Here is a 24,517-nt window from a genome sequence, read left to right on the forward strand (position 1 = left end):
GACTAAACTTATCTGTTCACAATGAAGACTGGGTTTTCTAGGGAAATGGTCATTAATGTGTGCTCCGGCCCCATCGCATTAAGTAGTATTAGCAGTTTCCAGCCCTCATGACAAAGAGGCTGAAGTGAAATCCAACACGCTGTTGTCTTAGGTCGGCAGATAGGCAGCTTCAGTGCCTTTGCTGCTCACGGTGAAAACTGACAGTTCCTGTCAGCTCCTGGTTGTTATGCAGAGCCATGTGTGTAACAGCAAAACTGACAACCATTGGCTCAGTTGCGCTTGGCTGGGACACGTCAGGAGTGCCAGCGGCAGAATGGGTGTGCTGGGATAGGCTGTGGGACACATTCCCACCTGTAGCTGCCAAAGAACCAAGGTGTCAGCTTTTGTGTCAGCCCTAGATGGACAGGTCTCTAGTGGGGGCAAAGCCTGTGCCCAGAACCATGCTTCTCCAGCACTATAAAGGGAACACTAGTAATATCTGCCTGACAAGATCCTGCTAATCCTGTGTAATGCACACTAGACTCATGCTGTGAACATCTCTTCCATCACTTCCCCAGCCTCAAGAATATATTATATCTTCCTAAAAAAGCACAACTAGAAACCTGACAAACTGTTTCTAAGTGCTTCATAAGGTTGGTACAGGTCTTGCCATTTATAAGAGAAATGTATCTTTCTTTTCACACTCAGCAGCACCTAATAAGGCTTGACCTTGTGTTTCTGAAAACCATGCAAACTAGGAGAGCAGACCCACGAAGGAAGAGGACAAGAGTAACACACACCTCTCCATCTGCAGCATTAAAACCCCAGGAGTCCCTGGGACACTCCGATGGCTATCAGTACGGAAAAGCATCACATGTCACTGAATCATACTGAATGCTCAAAATTATACAAGTTGCAAGGTATGTTATTACATCTACTTATTATCATCACCTTACATATGATACAGGTATGCTGCAGAGTCATTCAGAAGCCGAAAATTAATTTTTGGAAAAGGAAGGCAGAATCCTCAGTGCAAGCTCCAGTACCACGTTCATCAGGGTCGAGGGAAGGGCAGCTCACTCCTCCCCAGCTACAGGATAGCAGGCAGCACCCTGCATCCCCCTGTGAGCGACAGAGCTCTCCTTCCTCAAATGCATTATAAGGAAATATCAGAATTACAATATACAGCATCCAAATGACTTAAGACTAGTGGCTTATTCCTTCTGTCTCAAAAGCTTGGACACAGACCCTGGGCAGACCTTTCTTTCCGCCCAAGAATAGCCTCAATGCTGTTCCAGTAAACTCACTGGTCAGCATGTTGCCTGCAATCCTAGCTGCCCCACTACCAGCCATTGCCTAGATGTGATACACAGGCTATGCAGGGTGCTGCCAATCAACACAAGCATCACGACCCAGTTCCAGTTTGTGACTTTTTCCACCACTCTGTGCCACATTTCAGAAAAATGCAGTGTTCACGCAGCTCTGTCGAGCTACCCTTTACACCTACAAATTGGAATCCTACCTTGATGGAGTCTCTGTCTGCATGCAGAGCAGCCCCCATGAATAAGGAGGGGGAGATATGGTGGCAGGGGACGGGCACGGGGGGAAGAAAAAAAGAAAGAGAAAAATATTAGTTAGTTTACACAAAATTATACATTTATCATACTCCGAAGAAAGAATCCTGATGTCTGTTAAATAATAAATTGCACAGATGTTAACTTTTCTGTACAGTTAATTATTAATGCCATACAGCCAGATTTATAAAACTGGATTTCTAGCATTTGAACACAATTCCTGGCTACTGCTTGATAACAAACACTAAAATAATTAGCTAGGAACTCTTCTGAAAATTGCTCCTCCCTCCCCCACCTTCACTTGCTTTAAACAGGAGAATTTAAAAAAAAAGAAGGAAACCAAAGCCACACATTCCTCTTGGCAGCGCCTACCTCTTTGGTGATCATTATCATGGTGCTTCTTCTCATCTTTAATTGGGAGGTGGGACTGCCCCCCCAGTGCACTGGAGAGTGCCAGGAGACCAGCACTGCTGCCAATGGGTGGGATGGCTGGAGGCTGCAGGCCCGAGGGGTGCGGAGTGAGCGGCACGGGAAGACCATGTCCATGTGACAAGTGCTGGGCCTGGAGTTGTTGCTGCTGTGAAAAACAAAACACAGATATTGAATTTGTTCGGGGAGCTGGGGATTATCTAATTGATCAACTACATCAACTGTGACGGATCAGATCAATCAATGCATCTGATCAATCCAAACATCCTGGTGCCTTAAAAATGTCCAGATGTTTGGACACAACATATTTGGTGAAACTCAGACTGAACTGGAAAATGACAACAACAAATCTTAAAAAATAAAAAAAGAAAGCAAATGAATGTTGCCATTTTGGTGAATTTTTTATTTTTTTGACAGAGGTATTATGCTTTTCTCTTTCTAGTAGAAACACTCCATGTGCACATCTAATCAAAACATATGTAACTGTAAAAGCAGTTATAAAATGAAAAAAAAAAAAGCTGAAAATTGAGAAAATTAGTGTTAAACAGTTCTCCCAGTGCTACTGCGCAGCATGCAGTGAAAGTTAATTTGAAAGAGAAAACCTGAATTAACAATCCAGAAAAGGAAACTGGTTGCAGCCACCGTTTTAAGCCCTTTAAGTGTCCTCAGCGGTACTTGAGCAAATTACTAAAGAAAATCTAATGTAGCAAGGCTTGGGTCCTCCTGTAGGCTTGCTCAATAATGCTGAAATAATTGGGCACTCTGTGCACGTTTAGTGATGCTCGAATGAAAAGCTAGAGGCCTGCCCTTGTACTCTTCTCTAGCTGCTGACTCTGTGTTGTGACAGGTTTATTTGAGTGGGACTGTGATGCATGCACCAGTAACTGCACTGACAAGAGTTTAAAGTCATTTTTACCAGTACACTGGCAACACATAGAGAAAGCCCTTGAGAGGTTCGAACTGGAGTGCTTGACCTCAACCAGGGCTGCATCAAGCTCTGTGCTATACTAACCACTGTGGGGTAGATAGACTGTTGCTATTCATTGGAAAGGCAGTGGAAAAAAACCTTGACAAATCAACAACAAAAACCAAACAGGTGAAAAAGTTTAGTTAAATATATCCCAAGAGAGATCTGTTCGGGTCTAAAGCTTACACACTAACCTTCCAGCTAATTTCTCTTCATAGAAAAAACAGATAACCCCTAGAATTTTCTTTTCATTTTCAAGCAGTTATTGCTGAGAATAAGTCAAATCCCAAGTCCTCTAGGATTGTTCTCTCCCACCTGCATGTCTGTATACAGGATTTAGAAGAAATAAAAACCTAACTTGTTTTGCATAAAACCATTCCACTTTAAACTTCTAAGACTTACTTATATAGGGGTGAGCTGAAAGTAAAGAACAGATCCTTCTCTCCTGCTTGGAAAGAACCCTGAAAGAACAGATCCTTCTCTCCTGCTTGGAAATAAACCTCATGCAGTGGAATCAGACTGGCAGTGGCATGCACACATCATCTTATCCAGACCAGTACCAGAGAAAATAGGGCAATGATCTACAAGAAAGCTATGGGGGAATAAAAATACAGAAGAGGGCGGGAGGCAGACCAAAATCAAAACCAAACGAACAAAAACCCATAAAGAACGTTCTTCCAAGTGGAAGAAGAAGAAAAGGGTAAATCTTTTTCCCGCTTGCGAACCCATGTCATTCCAGTAGGTGTTCCTTCTTGTAGAACGTATCAAACCCATTTTGCTTACTTGAGGCTCTTATGGCAGTATGCTTAATTCTTCAAAATATTAAATTAGCTACAATGAAACAAAGCAAGAGAAAATAGTGTATTGTTTAGCTTCAGGGTTTGAACGGGGCTGCCTTGCAGCAATCTGGCATGCCTGACTTGGGGAGGGAGGAGAAGAACAAGCAAAAGAAAAGGGATGAACGGAATAATCTGTGTTCTGCTACCTGGATATGAACAAGGAATTTTCTATTTCCACTTGATAATGTGCTATAAACCACTGCATGAAGATCTCTGTCTGAATCTGCCAGTGGCTTAAAGTAAAGACTTTGAGAAGAGCCTGAGAATATCAACAGCGAGCTTTCCCCATGTTAACTATTATACTGTCAACTGAAGAGGAACGCTCATAACACACTACTGTACAATCCATAGAGATCTGCCTATTGACCTACCCAATTTGCATTATATGACCTCTTCTATTGACATAGGATGGTTTCCAAAGAACTGGAATAAAACTGCACTGCGAAGGTAATACCCTTTTTTACTTGTCTTTGATAGGAATCTCTCTTCATAGCTCAGCAAGACAACAGCACAGACTGAAGCCTGGAAGAACTGAATATCAATAATGACTCTCAGACATAATATGGTCTTTAAGAGTAGTAGCCTAGCAGCTTGAGATCACCCAGAACAGCTGGGCTGTGCCAGTCGCTCTTGCCCAAGAATCAAAGTGTTTTCACTGCAAGCTGAATTGCAGAGAGCTCTGAAAAGAACGGCAAAGAGTAGGGAATTAAAAAACCAAACCCAGAGCCTTCCTGCCCCAGAGAACTTTTCTGAAGAGAGCAAGTTCTTCCAGTAGAAGTAATGGGAACCTGAAATCTGGTAACAAGGCCTCAGAAGCAACGAAGTGTCATTCACTGATACAGCAGAACTTTAGTGTCATTAAGTCACTTTGTAACAGCAGAAAGAAAATGCTTTGGTATGACAACTAGACTGCAAAATACGTCTAAACTAACACCCAAAATTTCAGCATAGCACACATCCTGTGCCACACAAGGATAATATTGTTGCATACTGTTAGATGGGGTGGGAGTAAAACTCCAACAACAAAAGGAGGATCCTGGCCGAGGACTGTATTGGTACAGGAAAGACTATGATCTCCTCCAATATAAGGAGAGATGCCTGAACACCAAAAATGAGGCACTGGTCCAAAACCAGAAAGGAAGCAAATGCAAGTGAAACACTGGGTAGGCTTTTGCTCTCAAAATATATAAGCAGAAAAGGAAATAAAAGTATATAATCACATAATTAATAATGCTGTTTGCTAATAGGCTTAGTCAAGAAGGTAAAGATGAAGTGGCATCTCTGTCATTTGCTATTACTGTATTCAAATACCCACAATGACAGCTTGACTTTGTTTTTCCATTGCTTATGGGCATCACTGGTGAGCATCAGGTGGCCTACATGCAGCAATTTTTTAAAATGGAAAGTTACAGAAAAATGGGCAATTCCTTAGCCCACTGGGCATGAGATTAATGCTACCAAGTGGTAAAAAAGGGTGATCTCCTGTAGTTATCAAAATGCCAAAGTTATGGAGGAGTAAGTACGGAGATAGTTACTCTCCACACACAGAAATATTCCGTTATGGAAGAAAGTTCACACTTATTTCTGCCTGTAGCATGAATTTAGATCATAAAACCTGACACAATTTAAAAACTTGCAAAGAAAGCCTGAAAATGAGCCAACTGAGCAACTACATAATTTTTAAAGTTGCTGTAATTCCTTCTCTTCCCCTTCTCCATCTTTGTAATTTGTAATCTTTGGTCATGTTATTTATGAACTCCTAGCATGTGTAGCATGTGGCTAACTTCAGACAATCCCATCACAGTTGACTACAGTATGCGTAAAGTCAAGCACAGATCTTCAGCATTAATGCATAATAGGTGCAAACTTGGAAAGGCAGACTTTATGATGCTGTAAATTTTCCAGAATTATTTGAAGATAAAAACATCAAGAGTTACTAGCAAGAAATACACCCTATGGAATTACAAAATAGATTGCAATGTTTTTAAGGAGCATTCAACACACACAAAATATAAGAGCACAGGGTAAACACAGCAATCAGAAAGAAGCCAAAAGAGAAGACTGCATTCTTTTTAGTAATAAGTTTAGGAAGATGATAATTTAAATCAGCTGAGTAGTAAAAACTAAAGCTTTCAAAACACATTAACACACGTCAAATAAAGATAACATCTGGCTGCTACTAATGGTTTTTTCTTTTCTGTATTTTCTTCTAGGCTGTCTAGAGTAAGGAATAAAATAACTCCAAAGTCACATTTACACAAATAGGTAAAAAAGATTTGCTGAAGGCTTTTATCTGAGTAACAGTAATTCTTAGAACCGCCATTCTAAATGTTGATGCTTAGCTTAATTCTTTTCCCAACACATCTTAAGAGATCAACTTTTAAGTAAAATGTGATAACAAATCCACTAACAAATTAGCTTTGAATGCTCTCTTGTTATAGTCAGCACATTCAAAGCCTATTTTCCTGGAAGAGGTTCAAGTTTTTACTGGATATTTTCCAAGCAGCTTGTATTGCAGTAATCTACCACTTTCCCTCTTACAGACCCTGAGAAGTCATGGCCATTACTCAAACAACCTGAACATACTACTCTAACCTGAAGAAATTTCTAATGTTAACAAATTAATGTCTCAAAAAGATATTTTCTCTTTTATAGTTTTACACATGTTCACTACTCGTACCTGCAACACTGATGGGAGAGGACTTCAAAAAATCTGAATCAAACAGTTTTTCACTGTTTGTTTGAAACAAGTTAAGTGTTGCTGAGACTGAATCATTGGTATGATAGCATACAGACAAAACAGAACCCAAGCTGAAGAGGAAACAAAGACACAGAAACAATGGCTGAAGAGAACACAATATCAATGTCAGTGGTTTGAAAACCAGCAAAGGCAATTCTTTGGCACACGCAGTTATGAGTGTACTTAAGATGATATGAACTTTTATCTGTTGTGCCTGTTCGCACCCTTGACGTGATCTGTACTGTTTGTACTTCCTTTGTACTGCTCTCTCTCTGCTGGCAGATATTTAAAAAATAAAAAAAAGTTTTTCTGATGTTATGATACAAGACACCAAAACAGCCCACAAAGAGTCATATAGCAGCTCCTCCAGTGGCGTGGTTCTGGAGCTATATGGATATATACCATATAATGGGTTTGCATAAAGGAACAGTGGTACTGATGAAGAGTAGAACAAATTACTACTCTTACTCTTTAAAGGGAGAATGAGCATATTGAAAATTATTACAATGCCCAGAGTAAAAAAAAAATCCTAGTGGGAATCCTACTACAGACCACCAAGATGAAGAGGCAGAAGAAATATTCTATAAGTAGCCAGCAGAATTCTCAAAATCACAGGCCCTTTCTCTCATAAGGGATTCCAATTTAAAAAATGCCTACTGGAAATACAACAAAACAGAGAGGAAACAGTCCAGGAGGTTCCTGGAGGACAATTTCCTGACACAGTAGGGATGAGAGAGACAACAAGGGTTGGTGCCCCACTGGACCTGCAGTTTGTGAACAGAAAAGGACTGGTGAGAGAGGAGGTGGTCAGAGGCCCTCTTGGCCCAGCCATCATGGGTTTATGAAAGGCACATCCTCCACATCCTGTGGATATTGTCTACATGGACTTTAGTAAAGCTTTTGACACCTTTTCTCACAATATTCTCTTGGAGAGACTGGCTTCTCACGGTGTGGATGAGTGCACTCTTTGCTGGGTATAAACTGACTGGATGGCTGGGGCAGCAGCGCTGCTGAATGGAGTTACACCAGCTGGCAGCCCAGGGCTCAGCGTTGAAGAAAGCTGTGCTGAATATCCTTACTGACAATGTGGACAAGGGGAATGAGTGCCCCCTCAGTCAGCTGGCAGATGACACCACATTGGGCAGGAGGGCAGGAAGGCTCTGCTGAAATTTCTTGAGGGATTAATGAGCCAAGGCTAATGGTATAATGTTGCCCAGGCACAATCTACCTGGTAATATTGGGATCTTATTCCAATAGTATAAGGTTCAACAAGACCAAGTCACGACAGCCCATGCAGTGCTACAGGTTGCTGGTAGAGTGGCCCGAGACCTGACTGGTGGAAAAAATCCTGGAAGTGCTGGCTGACAGCAGCTGAACATGAGCCAGGAGTGTGCCCAGGTGGCCAGAAAGGTCAATGGCATCCTGGCCTTTATCAGCAATAGTGTGGCCAGCAGGACCAGGGAACGGATGCCCTGTACTCCCAACTGGTGAGGCCACACCTGGAGTTCTATGTCCAGTTCTGGGCCCCTTAATTCAGGAAAGATATTGAGGTGCTGGAGTGTGTCCACAGAAGGGCAACAGAGCAAGTGAAAGGGTCCAGAACACAAGTCCTGTGAGGAGTGGCTAAGGCAGCTGGGGCTGTCTGGACAGGAGAAAAGGAGGCTCAGAAGACATTATCACTGTCTACAACAGCCTGAAAGCAGGTTCTAGTGCAGCAGGAGTGAGTCTCTTTTACCAGGCAACTAGCTATTGGATGAGAGGAAATGGCCTCAAGTTGTGCCAGGGGAGGTTTAGATTGGATATTAGGAAAAACCTCTTCCCTGAAAACACAGTCTTGCATCAGAACAGGCTGGCCAGGAAGGTGGTGGAACCACCATACCTGGGGAAGCACTCAGAAAAACTTTTGAATGTGGCACTTGGGAACATGGTTTAACTGTGAACACAGTGGTGCTGGTCTGATGGTTGGATTCAATGGTCTTAGAAGTCTTTTCCAACATAAAAAAATTCTGTGATTCTATGTACTGTATCAGCAATTAGTGGAAACTAAGTGCTCAGATGCAACTTATCTACTAGAAAATTTGCATGTGTCTGTTCACAAAGGGGAATGAATACAGACCTTAAAAATATAGGATTAAGAATGAAAAATTATGAAAAAGGAGAGAGAATAAGGAGCAGAGTAGTAATAATAATAATAATAAGGATAATAATGATTTTTTTAAAGAATCAAATACCATGTTACTTGCTCTCTAAGATTCAGCAATTTATATCTTTGAGGATGCTGATTCCACAGAAGGAAAGCAAGCTCTACTGACAAAACTAAAGGGGGGAATGAAAAAATCAATAGCTGTCATTAATCAGAAGAAGAGCATTTAGAGCTCCTACATAAATAACAAAGAAACCATCAGAATCATATCTCTACAAATTGCTTCAAAGATCTTTTAAGCGATCTAGGAACAAAAAGTCATCTCCCAAATCATATTGTGGGATGAAAAGCAATACATGCAGAGCACATTTCCGTTCTTAATCATGTATATAGGAACATCTGTCAGGCTACATGTTTCATCATTTGTCCTCCCTTCCACTCTAATGACTATTTTTCACCCAGCAAAACAGCATAGACAGAGGACAAAAAATTAATACAACCTACTAACAAATAAAAGATTCATGGCCAAAAATTGGACATAATCTCATAAAGGGAAAACCTAGTCCTCTGCAAAAGGCTAAGTTCACCTTCCAACAGTATTAGAGTCCAGTAGTCCCTTCTTCTGATTGCAGGACTTCACCTCAATTTCACACTGGAGGTGGAGGGAGGAAGAATTAAATTCTTCAAAATCACTTTCTGTTATCATTTAATAAAGGGCAGAAATTCCCACATAAATAACAGAACTTAAAACTTTCTTCCTCCTTTTCCCTCAGGAGTTTCTATTTAAGGTAAAGAAAATCCACATCTGCCAGAGAAGGCAGAAAGCACAAATTGTAAGCTAAAGGCCTTGCCATGAGGAGTACCAGTGGTGCGACATGTGCTTTTACATATCAAAACTCTGCTTCGAAACCTTTCCACACAGACCAGTGCAAAAAATAACAACTGCAGCAAATCTGTGTTTTCTGCTATGTATAAACAGATGGCAAAATTAATCTCTGGCTAAGTAGGCGCACACTGGTTCATGTACCTTATTTACCAAATGCTCCACTAATGTCCTATCCATAAGCACTGGGAAGAGATTTTTTTTTTCTCCTCTGGACTAACAGTAAAAAGACAGGATTTCTGTTGGGACTCTGTAAATTTTGGTCCTTTCCTTTAGAAATGAGAGTAACGTCTGTGCTTTTCCCAGCAGACTTCTAAATAACCTTCTAGGGTCACCACAGTAAACAGCTTCTAAAACCTTGGGCTAAAAACTGAAAAGTTACCATCTGAGATGTATCACAAATCAAACAATAAAAGCTAGAAGTTAAGCAATGGCACTGGTCACAGAGAGATTCAAGTGGCAAAATCCATACACAATTCTACCAAAGCTTTTAAATGTGGCAACTATAAATCACTTCTAAGATTCCTCACAAGGTATGGTTTTAGAGCCATGTAATAATACCAACATAAAACAGATGCATGTTATGCATCTCACAGATATATTTCTCTAATGCATCTTGTCAAGCCAATCCTTACAAAGTCAAATTTCTACATAGCACTTACTGAGAAGCGGAGATTCCTTAACTCTAAGTGCTAACACGATGCTTCTTCATGCTGACAGCACACAAGTACACACTGTGTTGGATTTCAACAAGTTGTCCTTCCTTGAGATAAAAACCTGGGATGCACAGACTGATCCATTCTTTCCAGCCCATTCTGTGTCTTTAAAGATGGCCATTTCTGGTGCAGCTGTGGTCCTGTACAGAGGACTGTAATGCCTGCTCTTCTCAGAGCTGAGCAGCCTCTTCCCACAAGAGTTAGGAGACGTGGATTACCCCTCTCCAAGCAGATTTCACTGTGAGATGTAGTGTTATGCCTCTTTAATGTAGTGCCCATTAGCCAGGTAACTGAAAGTTAAAGTGAATTCTTTTGCTTTAGTGCAGTTTCCTAGTTACAGTGGCTTCGATAAAGGAAGGTCTTGACAAGGATCAAATCATCTGGATTTAAATTGCAGCCCCAAGACTGTGGAAGGACCACTTGTTCTTTTTGCCTTAGCCTCTTTAAAAAGTATAACAGAGAAAGCAGTAGACCTCTGTTTCTCAAACAATCCTGAGTTAGTTCATCAGTGTTTGTGATGCATTCATATACCCAAGGACATGACTGTGAAGAATTCAGCAAGCAATAGGCAAGTAACTGTCTTGCTAATAAAAATCAAACATTCTGAAACATCAGACAGTGTAAGACCTCCTAAATTCCTTCTTCATCGATGGACTTAACATGCTGAAATACTCTACTTAGGCAGTATTTTAGTGTCCATCCCAGTTAAGCACTAGAGCCCTTGCTCTGGTCCTACATTTAAGATTGAAGACATGAAAAGTACTATTCACCCACCTGAAGCAATGTAAACATTTACCTGACTCACTCTACAACACAGTCCTGGTCCTCATTCATTGCTGTAGGCAGCAGCCTACAAAGTGTGGTTGGGAAGAAGTCTAGGTGGCAAATACGTGACCTTGTTTAGGGGTGGTATCAGAACTCCTGTAGCTGAAACCATGATACAATAGCACCTTTCTTTAGGCCATACTGTACAGTAAGGGTACCTATTTAAACAGAAAGCATCATCACTGAGTACATAAACATTGCTGATTTTGCAGTTAAGTGGTTTTGGAAAATCCCTGTCTTTACAATACTGTAAAACCTAACAGATAGACTTTTTTTTTCCCCAGCTATCACTGAAGGCAATACACAGCATATAACAGACCAAGATGGAACATAATACATCTGGTAAATGGTTGGCAACAGCTTCCACTTACTGGAGTACAGACCCCACTGGCAACAGTATTGTCTGATTTCTACAGCGTGTGAAGTGAAACCACACAAATATAAGTAATTAATAAAATATTACATACGTCAGTGTTACAGAACATTACAAAAAATTCTCCACAACTCTTCATATTTGCACTGATTAACCCTAATTTAAAAAACAAGATACAGTGGTCACACAGCTTTGATACTCCTTGAGAAGCATGGTTTCTCGGGCCAACATCAGCACTCGTGCCAGATGAGGTGGAGCGTGCGAGCCACAACATTTGTGTCACGCGCGTTTAGTTAGGCAGAACGAGCAAAGGCCTCTGGCACCAGCATATTGGCAGTGAGAGGCTCTAAGTGGTCAGCACTTCACACTGCAACAGCACTGACTGCTCATATAGTGATAGACCAATATAAATTCAACTAGCTACCACAGCTACTGAAAATAGGACAAAAAGCTGAAGACAGTGGCAGCCCACTCAAAGTGTAGCAACAGTAATTAAAACCCATCCTTGGCAATACGGAACCTGGAAATTATTTACATTCCAATTAATTCCCTCAAAAATCCCTAAAAAGATAATTTTCAGTTTCCTTAAATGAAGACACTGCATACGGAGGAGATTTATTTAAATTAGACCTCACCTTCAAGGCTCTCTCTGAGGCTGGCACATGGGAATAAAGGAACAAGATGATAAATTCCTCAAAAACACATCTTTGTAACCAAAAAACAGGGTGTCTTTAACTCAGCCAGACTTCAGGTGAATAATTCAAAACCAAAAGTGCTCACCCAAAAGCCTTCTACAAATCAATTTCAGTCTCTAGGCAGGATCAAAATTTTTGCAGGACCATATGACCACTAAATAAAAAATCAGCAAACAAGAGTAATTAAATGGGGAGCAATGAATTTCAACATTTCTTTAGGGTACACAAATAAAAATAATTCGAAGCATATAGCTATTAAGTCAACCTCTGCTGTCCCACTTTAACAACCTGTATACAATATACAGCCAAAGACCACCAACTTGTTTTACAGAATTTAAGCTTCAACCACTGCTTATCACACCTTGAATGAGCAATACAGAAGGGCTGGAGAAAGAAGTGACTGTTGTCCCCATGCTACAACACTTTTGTTCTAACTGCCCTCGCTCGTCCTCCCTGACACCACCATGTCTGAATGCACACACCTGGGCAGGAACAACTTTTCCATGCAAACTGTGTGTACTGGTTCAAGTAGAAAACCCTCACTGCTCCTCACAGCACCTGCACACACCTGAGCCAGAAGCAAGCCGCCATCTGAGAGGAGCAGGAGGTGCTGCTGCATGTTAAGCAGCATCCGGCATCTGCAGCCCCAGACAAGGCAGCACAGCAATCATGGCAGGCACAGAGGCCAGCTCTTCATTTCAAGTTGTGTGCACTTATCTGCACCACACCACCTCCAGAGGCTTCTGTGCCTATTTTCTAAACAGCCGTTGTTCTCCAGAGCTGTAAAACAATCACTCTCTTAAAAACAAACAAAAATTATGGATATTTTGAGATGGGTCAAACAAGCCTCAAATGGGTAGAAATGGTGACAAACAGTGCATTTAAGAAGAAACTTTTTAACATAGTAATTATATGTGACAAGACAGAAGGCGTCCTTTCTTTCAGTAGCTGCCGTTTGCTTATTTTCTAAGAAGATAATGAAAGTGGCATGATAAAACAAAATGCTTAAAAATTAAACCAAAGCCATTCTTTTTTCACTCAGATGCATAGAATGGTAAAGAAAAAGAATTATTTCAATCATTTCCTTAGTAATACACGTAATATTTAAATAGATTTAATAGTGCTGCTCCAAACCAATGAATTATGAGTTTAAAACCTATTAAAATGTAATGTTTTTTTCCTGAGCTGAGGGGAAAGAGATTTAAATTCACTGAATTTTAATATTTCAGCTTGAGCTGCAGGAGGTAGAGAAAGTCCAAATGAACTATTCCATCAGCACCATTCAAGCATGAACATTTTAATCAGTTTTACTTCCTTGGAGTTCTCCAACACAGTTTACGCTGTCATTCTGAAAGCACTTAACACAGAGGGTGTGAAAAACCACCAAGGCTTGTTATTGCCTTCACAATTGATGGCAAATAATTTTGCAGGCTTCCTATCATTAAAATGTCACTGCTAAAAATTGAGGTTCAGCATTTCTTGTGCTAAACTGCATTTTCTTTGAACACCATCACATACCTGTTCTTAAGTTTTTGGTACATTTATCTCTCTCCATGTGATAAGCAGGCACAGAAGCCTTCATTTCTGCCTTACTATCCAAATGCAGTTGAAAAAATACTATTTTAAACAGAAAAAAATTCCTAAAAAGTTACAAGTTAATTGCCTGGCTTCTTCGTTAAAATGTAACCACACTCACACAGCATGTTCCAATTGTATAGTATAATGGATTAAAGAAAACAAACCCCAACATTTTAAGATAGTTAGATGACTCAATTTATTAATACAGGAAATGAAAACATCATTCCTAATTAGATCATATTACTGATTTAAGGCTACAATTTGTGTGCTGTTCCAGCAGTGCAATCTTGCAGATTCTAATGTAAAAACACGGCAGCACGACACATGACAAGATCAACTGGATACATCACACTGCTCATCCTGGAACACCCTGCCCTACAGGGAAGTAGCTCTGGATGTGCACTACACACTGCCCTGAGCAAGAGTGCTGCAACACACTGCCCATGGCAAACACCAGAGGCAGACCCTAAATGCCTGCAGATTTACAGTCCTCCTGCAGCATGCTTATGATATATCCAGTTTTGGTTTAGTTTTTCTCGCTGCATCTCTCCAGAAGATGATAGATGATATTTAACTTGTTTGAGCCCATCAATAGTTTTAAACTGAACATGACCTGTGAAAGAAGTCATTATAACTCTGTTTCATTCCATTAAACATAACTAGTTTATTGTCAGGAGAACAGGCAGTCTCTCTGGGTCCTGGGCTCACTTCAGTATTTTGCATTTAAACTGCACGGATCAGTGATTTGGTTCATTTACCAATGAAGATAGAATAATATTGCAAAGTTAGAAGGTGCTTCATCAGATTCCATTAAATCAGAGCACATTCATACAAAAATATATACATGTGAAACACAAAGAGAGATATGATCTGTGTGCCTTCAATTCTTTCCTTTCCATTCTGGTAGCTTGCATTTTTAACTCAAGGCCAGAGTTGCTCTATTCAAACCAAGAGAGTTTAGCATGAGTGAGGTGAACCAAACAGGATGCCCACAAAACAGAGACCTAAGCTACAATCTCATTTCAAAAACTCCAAATACTGCTTCTGTTTTTGTCTGATACACAGTTCAATGGGTTAAACAAATTCTGGAAGTTTCTAATATACCATAGGGTTCAAAGCACACAAACCCTGCCAGAGTTACTAAACAGAAAAATAATATAAGACAACATAATCAGATACATAAAAACCCCATTATTTCCAATTATGTTCTTTGTTTTATTTTTATTGGTATTCATATTACAAAGTATGATAAGCCTTTTCCAGCCCATGCTACATTTTCAGACTTTAAATCTAAATGCAGACGTAACACTGTTGTGGGATTCTTGCAACATGATCTTAAGCTTATTAGATAACTTCCACTCCTGTTCATTCCATTTTTAAAAAATTAATCACTAAAAGACTGCATGAGATTACTTATCTATAAACCTAATGAGTACTCAATTTCAGTCTGTATTGCTCCTGTTTTTCTAAAATTAAAGAGGAACACACATTATTTCCTAAATCAACGTAGAACAGCTGCGTGAAAAAAGGCAGGTAAAAATCAGGATTGTGAGGGAGGCAAGGGCTAGCTGACTTTAATGCACAAACCCAAATCCGACAGTTTAGAGAAGTTTGAGACAACAGAATTTCAGTTGACATGAAAAGAAATTCAGACAGGAAGAGAAAAGAAAATTTACTTCTGTCTGGTAGGGGCAAGACCAACAGAATTACTGCCAGGCTCCCAGAAAAGTGTCTCATCTGTTTATTTTTATTCTGTGTGGTTTAGTGGTTCATGAAAGCAGGACAAATTTAAATAACTGTGTGATGGCCAGTATCTGTAACATCACACACTTTACACTTGCTTCCTTTACTAGAAATCAAATTTCTTTTTGCAGTCTGTCTAATGCAAAGGTGAATTGGCAAAAATGTGCACAGGTAGACTGTGAAGTATGAGTGTGCAAGTACACACAAAAGCACACATGCACATTTATACACACACTACAAATGCACATGCAGCACACACATATAAAAGCTATAACAAAGAAGTCAATCTTTAGCTGCTCACTTTATGCAAAAATGTTAATAAAAGGCAATATTTTTGCTTAGGTAATGAAAACTAATTGGGAAATTATTCATTTCCCACTCTCCCCACTGGAGCATAATAGACATACAACAAATGTTATTCATGATTCTACACGATGCGCTCTGATTCACCCCCTTCTTTCTAACGGGCACTTCAGAGGAAATAAGGGTTACTCTTTTCCATTTATAATTTCTAATTGACTACCAGTGCTTTCTTGTGGTCAGAGGTATACAAAATAGAGCTAGAAATAGCCTATTAAAAACAAGCTACAATCAGACCGCTGCTCTAAACTACTGTCAGCAATGATCAGAAAGTCCTGATTTCCTTGTTAAAAGACAGAGGCACAATTGAAGCCATATCTTCAGTTCAGATTGATTATTCGGTGACCCTTATCCACATCTTCATTCAGCAATTTGAATTTTAATGAAAGTAAATGGAATAATTAGCATTTCAAAGTGTGTTTGATACACTGAATAAAAAAGGAAAAATACTTTTATGTTTAATCTATACACAAAAGAAAAAGCATTTGGGAGGATGCAGAAGATACGAAGTACAGTTGTAGTGTCTTCATTAGAATAACTAAAACAACTGCTTGCTTCAGCTGCATAATTATACAAGAGAATAATGTGTTATTAAGCTATGACTTCTCACCAATGTATTGTGAACAGCTAGAGTTTTAGCTGTTATGTCTCTTCTCCAGTCACAAAATATAAACACTGTGGCTGCCCACACCTATAAAATCTCTGTACTGGGCTAATACCACTGTCAGCAAACGTTTTACAAGAGGAGCTCCATGCACTGTATTTATAGATGACTAAGAGCAGGACACCTATAAGCACAGTGGGGATGAGTTTTTCTGCTGCCCGTGTTGATTGTGTGTTTGGTATTTTTGTTTTGGTGGGTGTGTTTTGGTTGATTGGTTTGGTGCGTGGGTGCTTTTTTTGGTTTTCCAAAGTAACAGCTATTTTTTAATGTAAAAATAAAAAGTGTGGTTAATACTCAGAGTCTTGAACCAACACACAGAAGAATATGTGGGCAGCAAGGATGGGGAAAAAAGTCTATCATATCAAGGGTACCTGTTACCATGGCTGCAGAAGCAGACTGGCAGGTGGTATGCAAAGGAAACAATGGTACTTAAATGGAACAACAAAAAAAACACAGGAAAAACAAATACCGAGCCTGCTTTGGGGAATAGATACAACACAGACATTAATTACCCCATTAGTCTTCTTGGCACAGTGCAAGCAAAAGTCTTCAGCTAGTAACCAGCTTTTATGAAGGTCAAGCTACTGAACTTCACCACTGCCTACAACTTTTGCCCACCTGATGGAAATGAGTTCATGCAAGAGAAAAAGAAAAAGAAAAGCTATTTACAAGCACTATCAGAGCTAAAATGGAAAGACCACATACCCCAATGATTGCGTTCAGTTCTGCCATGGTCACTTGTTTGGCACGCTCCACAGCCTGCACCACTTGTTGCTGGTGCTATAAATGAAGATCAGAAACAGAACAAAATTATTTGTTTTCTAAATTATTTAGCATAGATTCTTACTTTTATTGTCTTTATTTGCTTTTCTAAGACATGCAGGATCTGAAGTAACTGCTCTCTAATAGACAGTCACATTGTGTGTTGATAAGCAAAAATATATAGGCAAGGGAAGGATTTTTATCTGTATGCCATTACATGCTGGGAATTACACCTCTGCCTCCCAAAGAGCAGCTCTTTCACAACCTGGCTAAATGGAAAACTGTCTTCCTTTTATTCATCAGCACAGTGTGCTTTTGAATTTAAATGCCATCTTCAAATGTAAGCCTCTTTCCTTACAGCCATGGAAACTTTATGAATAAAGCCCACCCAGTTTTCTGAAAAGAAAGGTGTATCTTTTCAACAAGCACATGGCAACCACATCACTGAGGAATATACAGAGTCTCCTCCTAGGTACATTTCAAAGCAGCCCAACCATAATAAAAAAATTTAAAATGGCATTCACAAATCCGTCAAACATGTGAAAGAGAACTAATTATTTCAATCCCCAACATGTAAATTTTAATAACTTTTAAAAGTCCATCAAAAACACATGGTCTAATTAACAACACAGTTTACAAGCTCCAGTGGTTTTATCAGTTTGAGTGATACTGTATTCCTGCACTAAATTCAAAATTGCTGTATGTTGAAAGCTGACTGGTATTTATTTGAAAACATCAACTACAAACAAAATAAGGTTCTCATCTTGCAACCAGATCCATGGCTGTTCAGACCTCCACCAGTGGCAAATTAATCTTCACAGGCAGCCTCGCAGAATCAGCATGACACAGAACAAATAGGTGCAAGGAGGGGTCATGGGGAACTGCGAGTAGGTTGTGTGATCTGCGCTGAGAGTGAGACATCGATGATTTACAGCCACAGGTTGAACAGAAAAAGGAGGGAGGTCCTGATAATCTGGAGAGGTGTGAAAACTGTAACAATGATGCAAACACCAGCTTTGCATCAAAACCAACATCCAGATGTGTACAAAGCTTAAGGGAAAGGTTGAGAAGGTCCCCTTAAAGATTCAAGTTTGCCCTGCCATGGCTGTGTATATGGGCAGAATGGAACCAAGGTACAGACCATCTTGTGCAGCCACTCCCCCTGTGCATCCTCAGCAGAAGCAAAAAGTAGCAAAAGATAAAATGAGGATCCAAATCCTCAAGACCACCTCTAACACAAGAGTTAGGTGAAGATCACTGGGACTCCCCAGGGAGCACCCTAAGCCCCACTGCAGGGGGGGCTTAAACAAGAGGGGCTGTAAAAAAGCGTGCTGCTACTTCAGGGGCTTGGCAGGCCCAGATTTCACAATTCTGAGTGCAACACACGAACAAAAATGGCATTTTCACTTAAAAGCCCTCTTGCATCAAAGTTCTCAGGGCAAAGAAAAACAAACCTAAAAATCCACCCTAACTGTATGTCCTGGTTTTGGCCTGTACAGAACTATTTTTACACAGCAGCCACGAGGTTTGGGTCTGTCTGGGCTGTCCTATACCACCACACCTCATTGTTTCAGGGCAAAAATAGGGCTGGGCTTCCAGAAGAAATGGCTTTTGGTCCAGGAAAGCATGGTAGCTGGGCGGTCTGTCTTTCATTGGTTTTTTGTCCTAGTCTTGGTGAGCAATTTTACTTGTACATCAGTCTCTCTCTGTACATTTTTGTGATTAGCATGGTTGCTGTTACTGTCTGCTTTCTTATCTCATGGCTGTTTCCAGTAATTTGCTCTTATCTCAACCTATAATCTCTGACTTTTTTCTCCCATAGAGGAAGGTTGTGGGGGAAGTGGCTCCATGTCTTTTTTCTTAGTGGGAACACTAAGCTGGGGAGTGCCATTCCTAACCAATGACACTAAGAAATTCTGATCCCAACTAAGAAAAACAGATAAATGCAAGTAGGCAAGGTCATAATTTACAAACACTCCTGGATGGAAGAAAATGGTTTTAGAGTTTGTTTGTTTTTAAGCAAATGAAGGAAATTACTGGACACCACTTAGAATACCACTACTTTTTAGGTGTAAACAGAATAACAGAAGTTTCAGTTTTGTAAAACTACACTGTCAGTATAAACCAAATCTGCCCAATCTATCTTATAAGAATGTAAAGACTAAAAAGCAGGTTGAACATCAGCATACAACCCCTACAACAGATACCAGAAAAAAAGGAAATTATGATATTCAATCACCAAGTTCCTGCTAATGTGTTATTAGCTCCAAGTTATCACTTGTTAAGGATAGGTACAGCTTACATCGATTAAATAGCTGCAAGCCTAGTGACCCATGACTCTATGTATGTCAACAGAGTGATTATAAAAATTACACCACTATTTTCTGACAGAAATCATTCACACCACGGAATTTTTCATTAATTCATTGGAAAAAAAAAACCTAAAAGAACAAAGCAGAGGTTTTAAAATATTTACTTTTAAAAATAAAAACATTTACTGAGAAATTTACTGTCATCTCCTCTGTCCTACCACAGGCAATGCTTTTTGCACTGAGGAAAAGAAAGCTCTTGTATATGTGAGTGTTCTATTCCAACATCAATTTATTTAAATCCTGCTCCCAGGAGAAGAAAAAAATGTCTAAGGCATCTACAAAAGCTGGCCTAAACCTATCAAAATTATTGTAGAACTTACTTGAATTTGCATCCAGGATTTAGAAAATAAGTCAACTCCGCAAAAGTTAGAGTATATTCTGTTCCCTTACAGCAAATACATAAAGAATAGCTCTCAGAAGAATTTGGAAAAAATATTATTTCATTCTTAGGCCAGAGGAAGAAAAGGTGAAGGGATAGACTACCAAAACCCCACTTTCAGATTTCTGCCAGAGCAGTCACACAATCCATCTTTCATTGATTCTAATAGGCTTGGGATTAAGACCTTACAGAGAGGAGAAAACCCGAGGGCCTAGTAACACTGAACCTAAATTAGGTACAGTAGAGACTATTTAAATTCTCCTATTGCTAGCTGCTTTAACATTGATTTCATCTTCAGTGGCTTTGTATGCAAAAGACTCAAAATAGATGGTCTGTAATTAGCCTTTCCATCACTTCCAGCTCATTGCAGCAACAGAGGAGGCACTTCCTCAGCTCCCAAAAGCACCCAGGACTGAGTGACCCTGGCACTACTTCAAGTTACAGACAAAAACCACACACTTGAGTGAAAAAGGGTGCAGGAAAACCCATGCAGGGTTTTGAAGAGCTGTCTGCTCACAGCCTTTCTGAAACTGGGGTGGGCTGGGATCTCTATCTTACCAGCCATGCCTCCAGAAACAGGTGGGGATCTCTACACCTAAAGAACCCAGTTGGGTCCAGGGACCCACTGCAACCCAAACCCAAGGTTTTGGGAGGGGGCAGGGAGCCCAGGGGCCCACTGAGCAGGATGGCAGCTGGCTGGTCCAGCCTGAATTGGTACCCAAGGATGGATGGTCCCAACACCTACTACGTGTGCCTGAACACCCTCCTGAGCCAGCGCGCCAGCAACAAGCAGCATTATGTTAAAACCAAGGCATACACATCCGCCTGTCCGCCAAGTGATCACGTAGCGATTTACAGCCAAGTAAAAACAGCAAAAACAAAAAAGGGTTACTTTTTCCCCTACCAAATATAGACACAGGGTTGCAACTTTCACACACATTTAATGCTAGCCTTCGTCTGCGCACACACGCAAATGACAGATCTGGGTTTTTTCAGTTGTGGGAAAACAGTACTTTGCACTGCATTTAACATGCCAGAGCAATGAGCTCGATACCCTGCCCCACCTGTCATGCAGACTAGTACTGTTTCTCCTTTCTCACTTTTTCTCATTTCTTCTCCCCTTTTTGTGTTCTATAGTGAGCAGTGTGCCTGTACTTGCCTTGTTTTGGAAAATCACTTCATTTAAGTCTCACAGCGTGTAGCAACAACTACAGAGACCACAAGAAGAACCTAGGCTTTTTCACCATCACAGCGTCTTACCACGCACTTGTCACCTAGCCCTGGCTTATGCACGGGCACTGCAACACGGTGGAAAATTCCCAAGCTTTTCATACCATGTCAGAGCTCTCCACAACTCCCAGTGACAGGCAGAGCTGTGCTGACAGCAAGTGAGCAGCCAAAATTTCCCCAGGCACAGACACAATTACACTGGTGTTAAAAACCCCTAATTACAGCCTGTCTTCAGGGTTGCCACCAACATCCAAAGCAAAACTCACTGAAAAACTTGCTTTGAAGAAGCAAGCAGCCTCTGCTATTCCTTACTTGTATTATTTTGCTGTTTATGATATGTTTAGAGGTAGTACAGGTCTTGCTTAAGAACTGCAGCACTGCCCTTCTTGGAAACCCTATCTAGAGACAGCATAATGAGACAAGGCCATGCCAAAAATGCTAGTGAGAACTGGAAAGCAAATACACATTTACCATGGAGTACAGCACACACTGTAAAGGCTACAAGGGACAAGTTGGGTTACTGCATCCAGGCACCATAACCCAGACAAGATATAATAACTACTTCACAAAAATGTTAGAGCGTTATTAGCAATATATGCATTAATTGCTAATGAGATGCATTTCTTGGCAGAAGGATTACAGATCTCTCAGAGTTCCCTTGCATTTACTGTTTAGCTCTAGTCTGGGGCAAGTCTGAGATGGAGGCAAATAATTCTGTCTTCTCAACCTCACATCTCAGACCAAAAGCTATTTCCTCTCAATCAGTATGCAAGAAATCCTGCTCTGCTTCTACATAGTGGATCTCATACTTCTCATTCAAATTTACTGGACTTTAGAAACACCTCTAGGGGAAGTATGTACAAAGAAGAGCAAGCATATTGTGGTCCACATCAACCTCTTTAAAGAAAAACCATCAACTGATATCAAAAAGTTTGAAAAAAGACGACTCCAAGCAGAATTTCCTCTAGATGTTTACATGCCAGTGCTTTGCATTTTATTACACTAGAAGGTACATCTAACGACCTTAGTGTGCACAGGGAAGATGCCTGTTAAAAAACAATCCATCTAGCTAGTTATTAGCTAGCTCACTGGCAGTTGGAAAGGAAAGTGAACCTCCCAGAAAAGTTTATTACAGCCTCCTTCAGCCTTCCAAAATGTTTACACTAAGGCATGTAAATTGACAGGGACCAGTACTTGCTTCTCAAGCAGCTTTTGCAAGTAGTGCTGAGCTCCAAGTTGCCACAACTACAGCATTTGCTGTACATCAGCCAGTTTATATGTGTTTCATGAATATAAACACAGACAATATTTACTCAAAAGAAGGTGACTGTGATATGTATCTCCAGACACACTGAAGAAATGCCACTATCCAACACTGGAGGTCATTCAGCGCTTAGCCCACAATAACAGCCAAAGGTTGCAACCAGCCACAAATACCACCTTGAGCAGACAGGAACTAGCCCCAGCTTGAAAGCCACAGGTTGTGAAAGTGTCATACTCTGCTGAAGCTGGTAAATTCAGCTGAGAAGTGTCAATTAGCAGAGGCACTGTCTATGGCTATAGACATAAAATTAATTGCACTGTAATGGCTAGGTCATTCAAGCATGGGAACACTGAACTATCTACCAACTGCAGCAGATTAAACTAAATTAACTGAATGACCACAACCTACACCCAGGCAGGCACTCCTTTCATTTTATGCAATAGGAACTACTTTGATCACACTGGTATCTCACCGTATCACACAGAGGTGGAAAATGACTGTTGCAGCACAGGAAGCTCAAAACCACAGCAGAAATTGAACACACATTGCCCCTGAGGTCCATATCACATTTTTGACCACAGAATCACTCTTTCCTACAAAAATGGGAAGCTTGTATTTCTTGGTGCTGTTTTTTACAGTCTGCCTAAACTGGAATAAATGTAAAAACAAGGTATCAGTTGACTGTGTGCTTAGGCAGGTTAGAAACTTTGTTTTAAACATATGCTTAGATGATGTACAGCACAATAAAACTGCCCGAGGCCTGGAGAATTTACTGAATACTATACTGGACTGACCCCAGAAATAAAGCAGACAGTAGTACACAGGAGGGTGATGTATTATAAATGCATCCTTTTCACAAGTTCTCTATGTGATTTTGCCCACAATTTCTTACTTCTAAGTGAGTTATCACAAGCCATTGATTCCTTACAAAGTTAACAAGCAATAAGACAAGTTAACCTGGTGCTATTATGAGGCAATAATGTTGCCATCAGTGCATGCAACAACTGTATTTTGTTCATTTTTCCCTCAGGCACAATATAAAGAAGCCTGATCACATTTTTCAGCCATTATTCCACAATTAGACTGCATGCAAAATGCATAAACAGCAAAAGCATGCTGCAATTCAATTCTCTATTAATCTGGATGATGAAATAAAGAGACTTCCATTAAGATATTAACTTTTTAAGGATACAAATTAGAGGGAAACCAAGACTATTACTATACTCAAACGTGAAGCTCAGTTCCCTTTTGACACATCAGTGTATGCCAACATATAATGATTTAAATATGTATTCTTACTTGAAGAGGTCAAAAAATCATCAATATGTTCCTAAACCCATTATAAAAAAGTCACTGGCAGCTGCGCTGTCAAGACACATGAAAAGCTTTTTTTTATGCTTCCCCTCTCAATCCTTCCCTGCTGTCTATATATGGTATGCTATCTCTGAACAGCAAATAAAAATGTGTAACTGCACCCTATAGCGACTCTGAAGCAGTCAAAGTACAAAACAGCTACTTGTTTTAGATCGGTGAAGGACTTGAATTCTGGTCCTCCAGCAATGGAGCAAGAACATTACACATTATTTAGTTTCCACAAATCCATCTTCATAAGCAGAGAGTACAGTGGCACTCACAAACACTGTCAGGTTCTAGTTTTGATGGCGTAATTCTTGTTTCAAATACACACAGACACACACACGTGTGGCACGCACAAAGCTCATTAGCTGAACAGCAACATGGACCACACAGCCTCTCATTGGCAGCCAGCTGAGCAGCTCCCTCTAACAGCACTGGCATTTTATGTAACAACTGAAAAGCCAGGAGGAAGTCACATCGCGTTCTCAGGCATGACGTTTTACAGATGCAACACATAAAAATACACCTTCCAATTCTGTCTTTGCAACTACATATTGTATTAAAATGACACTGTGCGCTAAATTGATGCACACAAACCTGCACCAACAGATCCCAGTGTCCAGTCCCTTTCCTTCAGAGGGGTGGA

General features: G+C 40.3%; 1 protein-coding gene across 2 annotated transcripts in view; it reads right to left on the reverse strand.

Annotated features, from left to right (window-relative positions):
• Nucleotides 1-24,517, reverse strand: part of LOC132086619 (transducin-like enhancer protein 4) — a 99,039-nt gene that overhangs the window by 41,820 nt on the left and 32,702 nt on the right. For both annotated transcript variants that reach the window (XM_059492435.1, XM_059492433.1), the window contains exons 6-8: nt 17,214-17,288; nt 1,926-2,127; nt 1,502-1,518 (exon numbers count right to left, since the gene is read on the reverse strand). In XM_059492435.1, coding sequence (XP_059348418.1) covers nt 1,502-1,518; nt 1,926-2,127; nt 17,214-17,288 — 294 coding nt within the window. The remainder of the gene's footprint in view (nt 1-1,501; nt 1,519-1,925; nt 2,128-17,213; nt 17,289-24,517) is intronic.

Source organism: Ammospiza nelsoni, chromosome Z (genome assembly GCF_027579445.1).
Source record: "Ammospiza nelsoni isolate bAmmNel1 chromosome Z, bAmmNel1.pri, whole genome shotgun sequence".
NCBI classification, from domain to species: domain Eukaryota; kingdom Metazoa; phylum Chordata; class Aves; order Passeriformes; family Passerellidae; genus Ammospiza; species Ammospiza nelsoni.